Source organism: Aureococcus anophagefferens (genome assembly GCF_000186865.1).
Source record: "Aureococcus anophagefferens unplaced genomic scaffold AURANscaffold_2, whole genome shotgun sequence".
Classification (NCBI taxonomy): Eukaryota; class Pelagophyceae; order Pelagomonadales; family Pelagomonadaceae; genus Aureococcus; species Aureococcus anophagefferens.
In genome coordinates, this window is record NW_008705562.1 from 2191224 (window position 1) to 2203890 (window position 12667).

Consider the following 12667-nt stretch of genomic DNA (forward strand, 5'->3'; position numbering starts at 1 on the left):
GAAATCGACGAGGGCTCGACGCTCGCCAAGTCCGTCGACGAGATCCTCGCCGCGGCGCGCGACATGGGCGTGCCCGTCGTCTTCGCCCTCGGCAAGCGCAAGCTCGGCCGCGCGCTCCGCAAGTCCGTCGGCGTCTCCGCCGTCGGCGTCTACAGCGGCGACGGCGCCTACGACGAGTACCGCGCGGTCACGAACCGCCTCAAAGAGCTCCAGCGCGACCCGGCCTGCGCCGTCGACCCGGCCTTCGTCCAGGAGCAGCGCCAGCGAGGACGCGGCGCCGAGCCCAAGCCCGACGGCGCGCCGCCGCGAACCGACCAGGCCGACGCGCCGTCGGCGAAGCGGCCCCGCGGCCGCCGGAAGGCCCCCCAAACGCAGCCGGCGAAACCGCCGGCCCCGTCCTTCGACTTCCAGCCGCCCCTGCCGGGCGCGGCCCAGCAGCCGCCGCCCCAGCTCTGGCCCGCGCCCTACGTCGCCTTCTGATCTTTTTATACGACACTCGCCGGTCGTCGGCAGGGCAGCGATCTAAAATAAAAAGTGTCGCGCCTGCCGTCTCGGGCGCAAAATAAATCAATAAAAATACCAACAAAAACCCTTGTTTTGAAGACCAGCCACCGAAATATAGCAAAAAAAATCGGCTGGCCTTCGGCCAGCAGGAGGTCTCAGGAGGGGCTGGCCTTCGGCCAGCAGAAAAACAATTAAAAGTAGCGCGCCTCTAGGGCGCTACTTGTGTGCCGATCGCTCCCCTGGTCGTCGGGGCGCTTCCGCCGTGCGGACCCGCTCCGGTCCACGCTCCGGGAGCGATGCCGCGGGCGGCCGCGGTTGGCGGAGCTTGTGGTCGAGGAGATTGTGCCAGTAGGGAAACAGTCGGCGATCCGAGCTTTTCTCGGTCCGCTTTGAATCCGTTAGACAGCATAAACTGAATTGAATTATGGTAGGGACCGGGGCGCTTCGCGGACCTCCGCCTCGGACGCGGCGATGTCGGCGACGGCGTAGGCCTCGACGCGCGCGCGCGCGTCGCCGAAGACGGCGAAGGCCATGTCCGCCGGGAGCTCGTCGCCGTCGGACGTCGCGGCGACGGTCATGGCGACGCGGCCCCGCGCGACGAAGACCTCGTGGAAGGTCCAGTCCGTGAGCACGCGGACCTCGACGTCGCGCTCGCCGGCGAGGACGACCGCGACGTCCTCCCATCCGCCGAGGGGGCTCGCGCAGGCGACCGCGAGCGTCGCGGCCTCGCCGGGCGCGCGGCCGGGGGACGCCAGCGTGCAGGTCGTCGGCCCGAGGCGCACGCCGAACGTCGCGGGGCCGCCTGCGTGGGAATCGAACGGTGAGCTGGGTGCTCCCGACCGAACGAGAACGCTCTTCACATCGACGTCGATTCGGCTCATGTTTGGACGAATCGATGGCTCTCGCCGAGTTCTCGAAACGCGGCGGATGATCTCGCGTCGAAACCGTCGCGTGCGTCGAAGTCGGGTGGAAGCGTGGACATCCGCGCGGGGGGCCGCCGGGCACGGTGAACGTCGCGGTGACGTCGCTCTGGCGGAGCGCGGCGGACGTCTTCGCGACGCGCTCGCCGCCGCCGGGGTCCGCGGCGGCGAAGAGCGTCGGCAGGCGCCGGCGGTCGAGGGCGCCGTCGGCGGGGTACTGCGCGAGGACCCGCGCGGCCGCGTCGAAGCGGAGCCGCCGGAGCGAGAGCGCGGACCGCGGCGCGACCTGGACCCAGGCGAGGAGGAGCGTCGCGTCGCCGACGCGGACGTCCTTGGCGGCGTAGGAGTAGCCCGCGTCGACGCGGCGCCACCTGTGTGGAAATCAAATCTTCAACCCGACTTCAATGTGAGAGTATGCGACGGTTTCGACGCAACTTATTCTGATTTCCGTAGAGAACTCGACGAGAGCAATCGATTCGTCCAAAAATCAGCCGAATCGACTTCGCTTTGACCGAGATAGAGAGTTCTGAAGTTTGGTGGGGACCCCCCAAACCAGTGGTTGATTTCCACACAGGGTGCCACTCGAAGGCGTCGGCCCAGCCGGCCGCGGGGCCGAAGCCCGTGGCCTCGCCCGGCGCGGGCTCGGATACGTCGCCGAGGCGCCACCAGTCGCCGGAGACGCCGTCGACGTGGCAGGAGAGCTTGTGGACGTGCGTCGGGTCGCCCGGCCCGGCGCCGGGATTGGGGAACAGGCTCGGACACTCGCAGGCCGGGCCGAGCGCGCCGTTGGCGCCGAGGCTGCGCCACGACTCGAAGTCCGCCGAGGCATACTCGACGGCGTCGTGGTCCACGAAGCGCCACTCGCCCGCGGCCGTGCGCCACGGCGCCGCGGGGTCGCGCGCCGCGCCGGCCGCGCCGGCGCCGCGCGGCGCCCAGGCCGCGAGGAGCGCGTCGCCGGCGTCCGCGGGCGCGTACGTCTCCACGTCGACGGCGCCGCCGCGGCGCACGACGGCCGCGAGGAGGCGCGGCGCGCCGCCGACGGCCGCGGCGCTCCCGGTGAAGACCGCGTCGTCGCCGGGGCCGTTCCAGAGCGCGACGGGCAGCTGCGCCCAGCGCCGCAGGTCCTTGGTGGCGAAGTGGCCCCAGACGGGGCCGCCGCCCGGCGGCACCGCGACGTGCTTCTGGAAGAAGACGTGGACCACGCCCGATTCGGCGTCGAAGAAGGGCCCCGCGGGGTCGTTCATGCCGCAGCCCAGGCGGTCCTTGAGGTGGAACCGGGGCCCCTCGCTTCGCCGCCGGTCGGCGTCGCCGTCGCAGGCCTCGACGCCCGGGCCGCAGGGCCCCTCTTCGCCCGTCGCCGCGTCGACCTGTGTGCGAAACAACCCGTGGAGCGCCCCGTCCGGGAAAAACCGTCAAACCTCTCTATCTCGGTCAAAGTCGTTTGGGCTGATTTTTGGACGAAACGTTTTCTCTCGGCGAGTTTTCAGACAGCGACGAACGTACGTCGATGGGGTGCACATACATGAACATTGAAGTCGTGTTGCATATTTTTGTTTCCCGCCCGGGCGTCGACGCACGTCGTCGTCGCGCCGCGCGGGCCCGCGAAGACGGCGAAGCGGCGCGTCGCCGGCGCGCAGTTGCCACCGCGGCCGAGGCGCGCGATGAAGCCGTCGCCGACGCCGCCCTCGCGGACGACGAAGGTGTCGACGCCGTCGTCGACGACGTCCGCCGTCGTCGCGAGCGACGTGTCCCAGGCGACGACCTCGAGGGTCAGGGGCCCGGCGCCGCGGGCGCTCGTCCACTTGAGCGTGCACTGGCGGTACTTCTCGCAGGCGAAGTCGTCGCCGACGGCCGTGATGCGCACGCCGCACGCGTCGCCGAGCGATAGGACGGCCTCGCCGAGCGCCGCGCGCGGCCCGCCGGCGGCGACGAGCGCGTCCGCGGCCGCGGCGGCCCCGCCGAGGTCGCCGCCGGCGTCGACGAGGCCGTCGAGGAGAAACGCCGCGGCGCCGCAGTCCAAACCGTCCCAGGCCGGCGGCGCGCCCGCGAGCACGCCGTCGAAGAGCGACCCGGGGTCGCCGAAAAAGCACGCGCCGGCGTCGAGGACGACGAAGACGCCGTCGACGAGCGACTCCACGGGCCCGTCGAGGGGCACGACGTCGACGTGCGCCGCGTTGCGGCCGCCGCCCGGCGGCCGGAGCAGCGCCCGCGCGAGCCGCATCGCGCCGGCGAAGCGCCCGAGCTCGTCGAAGGGCTCCGCGGCCGCGATCGTGAACTCGAGGCCCCGGCCGCCACCACCGGCCGCCGCCGACACGACGGCCGACGCCACCGTCGCCACGGCGGCCGCGGCGTCGCGGCCGCTGCGCACCTCGACCAAGAAGTTCGGCACCGGCGCCTGGCCCCGCGCGCCGACGACGACCGCGACCAGGCGCAGCAGGCGCACCGGTCGTCCCGGCCGCATCGCCCTTCGGAATCGACGACCGCGAGAGCGTTCCGGCGGGGCGCCGCGGTCGTCCCAGCCTCAGCGCGCTTCGGTCGCGCTGCGAGAGCGACCGGTTTGGGCAGCCATCCTTGTTTTACTTTTATAATCACTTCAACAAAGTTGCTTGTCCCTCAGGTGCCTCTCGCAATTGCCACAGCCATGGCCTCGCAGATGGAGGTGGCGACGGTGGAGGCGAGCGCGCGCCTCGCCGCGGCGCGGTCCGCGGCCGCGGCGGCGCCGGCGCGGCCGCGGCTGCTGTCCGTGGGCCTCGCCTGCGTCGACGTCGTCAACAGCGTCTTCACGTTCCCCGGCGAGGACCAGTGCTGCCGCGCGACGGGCCAGCGGCGCGCGCGCGGCGGCAACGCGTCGACGACGGCGTGCGTCGCCGCGCAGTGCGGCGTCGCCGCGGACTGGCTCGGCGCGACGCCGCGCCGCGGGTCGCCGGACGCGGAGTTCCTGCTCGCGGACCTCCGGCGCCACGGCGCGGGCGCGCTGCCCGTCGAGCGGCCCCGCTGCGAGTCCGCGCCGACGTCCTACGTGATCCTCTCCGAGTCGAACGGGTCGCGGACCATCGTCCACGCGCGCGGCGACCTCGGCGAGCTCGACGCGGCGGACGCGCAATCCGCGCCGCTCGCGGACTACGACTGGGTCCACCTCGAGGGCCGCGCGGGCGCGCGCGGCGCATTGGAAACCTGCGTGGCGGCGCTCGAGGGCGCGCGGACCACGGCGTCCCTCGAGCTCGAGAAGCTCGACGGTGTTTTGGACGACCTCGAGCGCCGCGTCGACGTCGTCTTCTACAGCCGCGAGCGCGCGGAGCGCGACGGCTTCGCGGACCCGGCGGCCTTCCTCGCGGCCAAGGCCGCGGCGATCGGCGGGCCCCGCGTGCTCACTTGCGCCTGGGGCGCGGGCGGCGCGGCCGCCGTCGCCGTCGACGCGGCCGGCGCCGTCGACGCCTTTCGCTGCGGCGTCCTCCCGGGCGTGCGGCCCGTCGACTCCGTCGGCGCGGGCGACACCTTCAACGGCGCCTTCATCGCCGCGCGCCTCCGGGGCGAAGACCTCGAGACCGCGCTCAAGGCCGCGTGCGCCGTCGCGGGCCGCAAGGTCGCCCGCGTCGGCTTCGCGGGCCTCGCCTACCCGCCGCCCGAGGACATCGCCGCGGTGCCGAGCCTCTAAGCGTCGCGCTCTTATCATCGGTGGAGCATGGCCCGAGGGCGGGTCGTGCACATCCTAGAACCAATCCTCGTCCTCTCCGTCGTCCTCTTCGTCCGAAAATTCGCTGTCCGAGTCGCTGTCCGTCTCGCCTTCCCAGTGGACCACCCAGCGCAAAGCACTAAATCGGCCCGAGTGATAGCCGTGTTCGAAGGTTGCACCATCAACGGCGGCGATGTCGTACGGATCCTCCTCATCGATATTGTCGTTCTGATACGCGTTGTATTCGTAAAGGAGATCGATCATGGCCCCAGAAATGTCGCGCCGGAGCATGAACGGCGCGCGAACGCCGAACTTGCCGCCGAGGAAGCCGAAGATGACATTTAACGCGTCCGCACTCACGCGCCGCTCGCAGACCATGCGCGCCTGGCTGACCTCGCGCCAGCGGTTGCGGTATTGCTGAGCTTCGAGGATCCCATTCGCGGCCTCGTAACTCATCTTGCTGAAAAGGCGTTCAAACGGGACAGGCAGATCCAAGCCCTGCATACACGATCGGAAATCTTCGCGTAATTCTTCTTCCGCTTCATCATCATCACTGTCCACATCGTCCGCGTGATCTTGGATCGACTGAAGAACCGCGCAGGCTTCGCGGAACTGCTCTCGCCGGTACTGGTCAAAATTGACCGGGGGCACCATCGCGCCGCTCTGGTCCATGACCATCAACTCGCCCGAGGCGTATCCCCGGCCACCGTACGAGCGCGAGCTAAATTTGATCCGCAGTTTGAGCTTCTTTCCATGAGCGTTCGATCCGGCCGGTATGAACGAGCGCGACGCGCGAGCCTGTTCGGCCGCCATCGGCTGATGCGTGTCTGCGCGCACGGCAACAAACTCGGTGCCAGCTGGTCGCGCGTCGCGGCCCGGTGCGTGCGTGTGACCCGAGGAACTTGCGGCAGGGATCGGCAGGGATCGGCGAGCGAAATCCATCACAGCTGTGCACAGGTGCACCGGTTCTTGCACCGGTTCTTGTGTGCAACCCTGATGTCAAAGCCCGTCGACGCCCCCGCCGCAGAGGCGGATGCCTCGCCCCCGATCGAAGAAGATGAAACGCTCCTCTACAAATTCGGCTTGGCCATCGGCCGGCGGCCGTTCGTCGCCCTCGCCGCCGCCGCCGTCGTCTGCGCCGCGCTCGTGAGCGGCCTCTTCACCGCGGCGCGCGCGGACGTGGACCTCTTCGACTCGCTGATCCTGCGGCCGGGCTCGCGGCTCGAGCGCGAGAGCGACAACACGGCGCGCCACGAGGACGAGGGCTACACGTCGCGCGTCGCGCCGCGCCGTTCCCCCCCGTACCGAACGCGCGCGCGACCCGCGCCCCCCCCCCCCCGCAGGAGCTCGCAGGCGACGAACGCGCGGGCGACGCGCGGCGACCGCAACGTGCTCGCGCGCGCGAACCTGGCGCAGACCATCAACTTCTTCGAGGACCGCGCGGTGCTCGACGTCGCGGTCGAGGTCGGCGGCGTCCGCTACGAGGCGATGGACGTGCTCGCGTCCGCGGGCGGCCAGCCCCTGCGCCAGACGCTCCTCGACTGCTTCCAGGAGGGCGCCTACGACTACTTCGGGACGCTGGCCGGCCTCGGCGCGGGCGCGCTCTCGGCGCTCGCGGACGAGATGCTCGCGCCGTTCGGAGAAGAACCCGGCGCGCGGCGCCACACGCCCTACGACTGGTGCCTCTACGGGCGCCTCGCCGTCGCCTACACGCCGACGCTCGACCCGCACCAGTTCGGCGACTGCCGCAAGTTCGTCGACGGACCCAAGGCGCGCGGCCGCCACGGCCCGCTCGCCGCCGCCTACGACTTCCACCGGGCCTACGCCGTCGACTTCGTCAAGTCCGCGCCGTCGCTCGCCTTCGCCTGGGCCTGCCGCCCGCCCTTTGTCGGCGAGCCCGTCGGCCGCTGCGGCGAGTTCCACTGCTGCGACCTCGGGCAAATCTACGCCGCGTGCGCGCTCTGCGCGCGCGGCGACGAATATTGCGCGGGCCGCGGCCCGGAGGGCTACCCGGCGTCCGCCGCGGCCTGCGAAACCTACGCGGCGGCGCTCGGCGCGGCCTCCTGGGCCCCGAACGCGCTCTACGACGCGGCCCACGCGGCGCTCCCCGCGTGCGGCGCCTTCGACTTCTACCCCGTGTCGTCGGCCTACGCGGCGGCGCTCGGCTCGGGGACGGGCGGCCCGCCGTCGACGGACCTGACCGGCTGCGCGCGCGCGGCCGCCGCCGGCGGCGACGCCGCCACCTACGTCGCGGCGCTCCGCGACGGCGTGCTCTGCGTGCTCGGCGGGGCGAACGCGTGCCCGGCGTTCGTCGAAAACGACGCGGCCTGGGAGCTCCTGGGGCCAAACCTCGCGACGGAGTTTGAGCTCATCCGCATCGGCGGCCAGCTCGACGGGCCGTGCTACCTCTGGGACGGCGGGCCGCCGGGCCTCAACGTGCTCCCCGGGCTGTCGCGCGAGCTCACCGTCGGCGACGTCGACGCCGAGACCGGCGCGCGCGCGCTCCAGGCCGTCTACGTGAGCCGGGGCGAGGCCCAGGTGCGCGACGCCGTCGTCGCCCGCGGCGGCGCGGCGGCGCTGTCGCGCCACGCGGCGGACGCGGGCCGCCGCGCGTGGCTCGCGAAATTCGGCCGCGTGCTCAAAGGCCGCGACGGCTCCGGGTCCATGCTCCACGGCACCTTCGCGTCGACGGACACGGAGGACGCCGTCGCCGCGGCGACGGTGCCGACGGCGTGGCAGCTCGGCCTCGGCTACGCGCTCGTCGTCGCCTACGCGGCCGCCGCGTTCGCCGCGCGCGCTCCCGGCGCGGCGCCGACGGCCGCGAACCGGCTCAAAGGCGGCCTCCTCGGGCTCGCGGGCGTCGCGTGCGTCGTCGGCGGCGCGGCGGCGGGTTTAGGGCTAGGCGCCTACGCGGGCCGCGAGTTCTCGGCGCTCGGCGTCCAGGTGCTGCCCTTCCTGCTCCTCGGCCTCGGCGTCAACGACCTCTTCGTCTTCGGCCACCGCTTCGCCGCGCTGCGGGGGCGACGGGCGCCGGAGGACGCCGTCGCCGCCGTCGTCGCGTCCGCGGGCGCGTCGGTCACGCTCACGTCCCTCGCGAACGTCTGCGCGTTCTCCGTCGCGGCCGCGTTCGTCGACGTCCGCATCGTCTCCGAATTCGCGCGCCTCGCGGCGTTCGGGCTCTTCGGCACCTGGGCCGGCGTCGTCGTCGGCGTCGCCGCGTGCCTCGGGGTCTACGCGCGCGTCGCGGCGCCCCGCGCCCCGGGCGCCGAAGACAAGGCCCGAACCGCGGCGGCGCGCGCGCTCGCGGCCTACGCCGGGGCCGTCACCTCTCGGCGCGGCCGGTTCGCCGCGGTCGCGGCGTCCGCGGCGGCCATCGGCGGCCTCGCCGGCTCGGGCCTGCCGCGCTACGCCATGGGCATGCCCCTGGCGACCATCTTCCCCGAAAATTCGTCGCCGGCGATCTTCTGGGAGACCAAGGGCCCGCGGCTCACGACGAACAACTTTTGGCTCGTCACGGGCGCGGGCGACTGGCCGCGGAAGCACCCGCTCCTCGCGTCCCTCGCGGACCCGGGCCGCGACAGCCTGCTCAACCGCGTCGTCGACGCGAAGCGCACGAACGCGGGGCCCGTGCACTGGTACCCCGTCTTCCTCCAGTGGTGCCTCCCGTGCGGCGGGGCGTCGCTCGCCGGCGGCGACGCGATGGCGGCCGACGAGGTCCGCGCGGCGTGCGCGTCGAGCGCCTGGTACGGCGGCCTCGGCGGCGCCGCGCTCTACAACGGCCGCTGCGTGACCTCGGACCAGTTCGGCGCGCCCCCGGGCGCGTGCGGGCCCCGCGTCTCGACCGCGGCGCTCCGGGCCGACGAGCACGCGCTCGCGGCGACGAAGGCGGCCCTCTTCGCCGGCGGCGGGAGCGGCCTCGCGGCGGGCGCCATCCCCGCGTGCAGCGCCTGGCCCGTGCAGCTCCTCCTCTGCGGCGGCGCGCCCTGCTTCGAGGGCCACCTCACGCCCGAGCTCGACGCGAACATCGCGGCCGGCGCGACGACGGTGCTCGGCGTGCACCCGGACCACTTCTACGCCTGCCTGAACCTCTTCCTCAACTCGGACAGCGCCCACGGCCTCACGTCGCCCGGCTGGAACTGCGAGGACCCGGCGCGGGGCCGCGCGGCGCCCGTGTCCTGCGACGCGATCCCCCGGAACGCGTCGTCGCTCGCGCGCCGCGTCTGGCGCGGCGCGGACGGCGCCGGCGACCTCGACTTCGCCCAGTCCAACGTCTGGGCGCGGGACTTGGAGGAGGGCAAACAGTGGGTGACCATGATCGACAGCGTCCGGAAGGCGCTCAACGGCTTCGCGGCGGACGCCGGCGTCGAGGCGTACCCGTCGGGCGCGCTCTTCAAGTTCTACAGCCAGTTCCGCTGGCTCCCGGCGGCGACGCTCCGGGGCCTCGGCGCGGCGCTCGCCGCCATCTTCGGCGCCGCGGCCCTCTTCCTCGGCGCGGGCCCCGGCCGGCGGCCGACGGCGAGCGCCGCGGCCGCCGCGGCGCGCGTCGCGCTCGTCCTCGCGGCCAACGTCGCCGCGGTCGTCGTCGCCTTCGCGGCGCTCCTCGTCCACGCGGGCGTGCTCCTCAACTGCTTCACGGCCGTGACGCTCGTCATGTCGCTCGGCGTCGCCGTCGAGTTCCTCGCGCACGCGTGCCACGCGCAGCTCGCCGGCGCCGGCGGCCGCCGCGCGCGCGCCGCGGCCGCGCTCGAGGCCTACCTCCCGCCCGTCGTCGACGGCGCCTGCACGACGTTCCTCGGCTTCCTCGCCCTCGCGTTCAACGACTACCTCTACATCCGCGTCTACTACTTCAACGCCTACGCGCTCATGCTCGCGGCGGGCCTCTGCGTCGGCGCCGTGACGCTGCCCGCGACGCTCGCCCTCGCGGGCGCGGGCGACGACGAGCCCTAGTCGCCCTCCCTCGTAACACGAGCCCGCGCCTCGGCGGCGGAGGAGCCGCGCGCGGCGCCGCGAGCTGGCGCCGTCGGCGTCGTCGAGGCGGCCGGCTCACGGCGGCCCGCTCAGGTCCGAGCGGCCGTCTCGCGCCACCGCCCCGCGCGACACCCAGCCGACGACGGGCTCGACGAGGAGGTACCGCGTCTTCTTGTCGGGGAGCTGCTCGGCGAAGTCCACGACGACCGCCGTGCCGGCGGCGAGCCTCACGACCTTGTCGCTGTCGAGCGCGACGCCGGCGCGGACGACGGCGCCCTTGGCCTTGACGACGAACAGGGCGCGGTGCATCGCGCCGCGGCCGGGCCTCCGGCTCCTGCTCCGGCTCTTCGACCGGCTCCGGCTCCGGCTCCGGCTCCGGCCCTCGCCCCGGGTCGCGCTTCGGCCGCGCGCGCGCGGGCCGGCCTCGTCCGCCCGCCGGACGTCGACGTCGAGGAAGACCTCTTCGTCGTCGAGGACCTCCCCGCCGGGGGCCGCGTCGTCCGGTCGCTCCGCCGCCGCTTCGTCGTCGTCGTCCGGGCGCGCGGCCTCGACGCGATCGCCGTCGCCGCCGTCGTCGAAGAGGACGAGGGCGACGGCGTCCTCCGGCGACTTCTCGTCCTCGCCGGCGACGTCCGCCGGGGGCGGCTCGTCCTCGGGCCATCGGAAGGCGGGCCCGCTCGCGTCGCGCTTCCGGCGCGGGAGCGCCGCCGCGGCCCGCGTCGTCGCCTTCCCGCACGCGCGGTACGCCAACCAGGCGACGTACACGAGCGCGCCGAAGACGACGATACCGAAGGCGGCGCCGACGTCCTCCCCGGCGGATTCGAGCCCGGGCGTGCGCTCCGAGATGGAGCCCGAGACGAGCGGCAGGAACACGAAGACCTCCTCGATGATCGTGTCCTGGATGTCCTCGTGGAGCGAGAAGAAGAGGGCGATGAGGGCGACGGCGACGGCCGTGGCGCTGGTCCGGGGGATCGCCGCTTCGTGTATCTCGTCGACGCGCGCGTCCGTGAGCCCGTCGCGCGCGCTCCGCGGCGCGCCGCTCGCCTCGGCCGCGATGTGGTCCGCGATGCGCGTGCCGTTGAGCTCGGGGTGCCAGCGGAGGAGGTAGAAGACGGAACTCGAGGGGAGCGGCGTCTCAAAGGGATAGTGCGGGTGGTCGAGGGGGCTCCTGGTCTTCTCGACGGACGAGGCCACGAGCCTGGGAATGATGACGCTGATGAGGAGGACGACGACGGGCTTGATGATGACGAAGTAGAGCAAGAGGGAAAACGTCACGGCCTCGAGCCAGAGCCGCGTCTTCTTCCGCCCGAATTGGGATCCCGTCGTGAGGAGGTAGTAGAAGCAGTAGAGGACGACGCAGAGCACGCCGGCCCACGCGGCGACGTACGGCGCGGCCCCCGGCGGCTCCTCGGGCGCCTCGAGCTCGCCCTGGAGCCGCTCGGCGATCGTCGTCATGACCGTCCGCTCCTTCTTCGAGAGTAACTCCACCCGGAGGTAGGCGACGGCCGCGCGCTCCTTGGCGTCCGCGTCGTCCAGCGCCTCGAGCTCCGCGTGCCAGCGCGCCGCGCGGCCGAGCCGCTTCACGACGGCCCCCTCGACGTTGGTGACGAAGATTTGGCGCGTTTCGTGAAAGCCCCAGGCCTCGAGGAGGTGGGCGTCGAGCTTGCGGAGGAGCCGCGCGGTCTCCCTCCGCGTCGCCGCGGCCGCCGCGCGCCGCAGCTCGCGGCTCCTCGCGACGACCGCGCGCGCGAGCGTGGGTGCGAGCATCTCCGCGCAGTCGCGCACCGTCGTCTTGGAGCTGTCGCTGCAGAGCGTGCGGCGGCTCGTGGCCCGCCGCGCGGCGAAGGACGCCCTCGAGATGCCGCGCGACGCGAGCGACGCGAGCGACAAACGCGGCGACGCCGTCGCGCCTCGCCCGGGCCCCGAGGCAAGCGGCTCGACGTCTTCGCGCGCGAGACAGGCGTCGAGGTCGCCGACGAGGGACTCGACCCACTCCCCCATCTCGGGCACGACGAGGTCGCCGTCGTCGACGGGCGCGGCCTCCTCGGCCACCGCGGGCCGCGCCGCGGGGACCTTCACGCGCGGGGCCTCGTCCTCGAGCCGGTCCAGGCCGAAGAGGCACGCCGCGGTCCTCGACGGCACGGCGAACGCGTCGTCCAGCGTGGAGCTTAGGCACGACGTGGCGCCCGCATCCCCGGGCCCGACGCACGCCGCCGCGTCGCATCGAACCGAATCGAACCCGCCGCACGCCATCCCATCGCCGAGGCGACTCGGCGGCATCCCGTCCGCGCCCGCCGCCCCTCTTTCCGAGATCAGCGCCGGGCTCTCTCCCGCGTCGAGCGGCCCGCCCTGCAGGGCGTCCGCGGTCAAGAGCGCGTCGACGCGGGCCCTCGCCTCGCCTCCGCCGCCGGCCCGCTCCCTGATCTCCAAGATCTCCAACGCCTCCTCGTCCGTCGCGGGGTCGCCGGCATCGACGACGGGCAGCGGCATGCCCTTGACGGGGGTGCCGGACCCTGGCAGAGAGCTCGCGTCCAAGAACGTCTCCGGCGAGGCCTCGGGCGCGCCCGCCTCGTCCCAGTCGATCTTCAGAGTCGTGATCCGC

General features: G+C 73.2%; 3 protein-coding genes across 3 annotated transcripts in view; 2 read left to right on the forward strand and 1 right to left on the reverse strand.

The window, feature by feature from the left end:
• The window catches only part of AURANDRAFT_61299 (hypothetical protein), a gene marked incomplete at both ends in the record, with an annotated part of 2309 nt that extends 1829 nt beyond the window's left edge, over positions 1–480 (forward strand). The window contains one exon of the mRNA XM_009034858.1: positions 13–480. Within this exon, the coding sequence (XP_009033106.1) occupies positions 13–480 (468 nt within the window). The remainder of the gene's footprint in view (positions 1–12) is intronic.
• Positions 481–926: 446 nt separating this feature from the next.
• Positions 927–3885, reverse strand: AURANDRAFT_61300 (hypothetical protein; the record flags this gene model as incomplete). Its single annotated transcript, XM_009035102.1, has 4 exons — positions 927–1306; positions 1485–1795; positions 1995–2791; positions 2953–3885. The coding sequence occupies 4 exons, from the start codon at positions 3883–3885 to the stop codon at positions 927–929; spliced, it is 2421 nt and encodes an 806-aa protein (XP_009033350.1).
• Positions 3886–4155: 270 nt separating this feature from the next.
• AURANDRAFT_4866 (hypothetical protein) lies at positions 4156–5034 on the forward strand (the record flags this gene model as incomplete). The annotated part of the gene is made up of 1 exon (XM_009034599.1): positions 4156–5034. A coding segment is annotated over one exon (879 nt), but the record flags the coding sequence as incomplete, so codon positions are not given.
• Positions 5035–12667: the final 7633 nt, after the last annotated feature.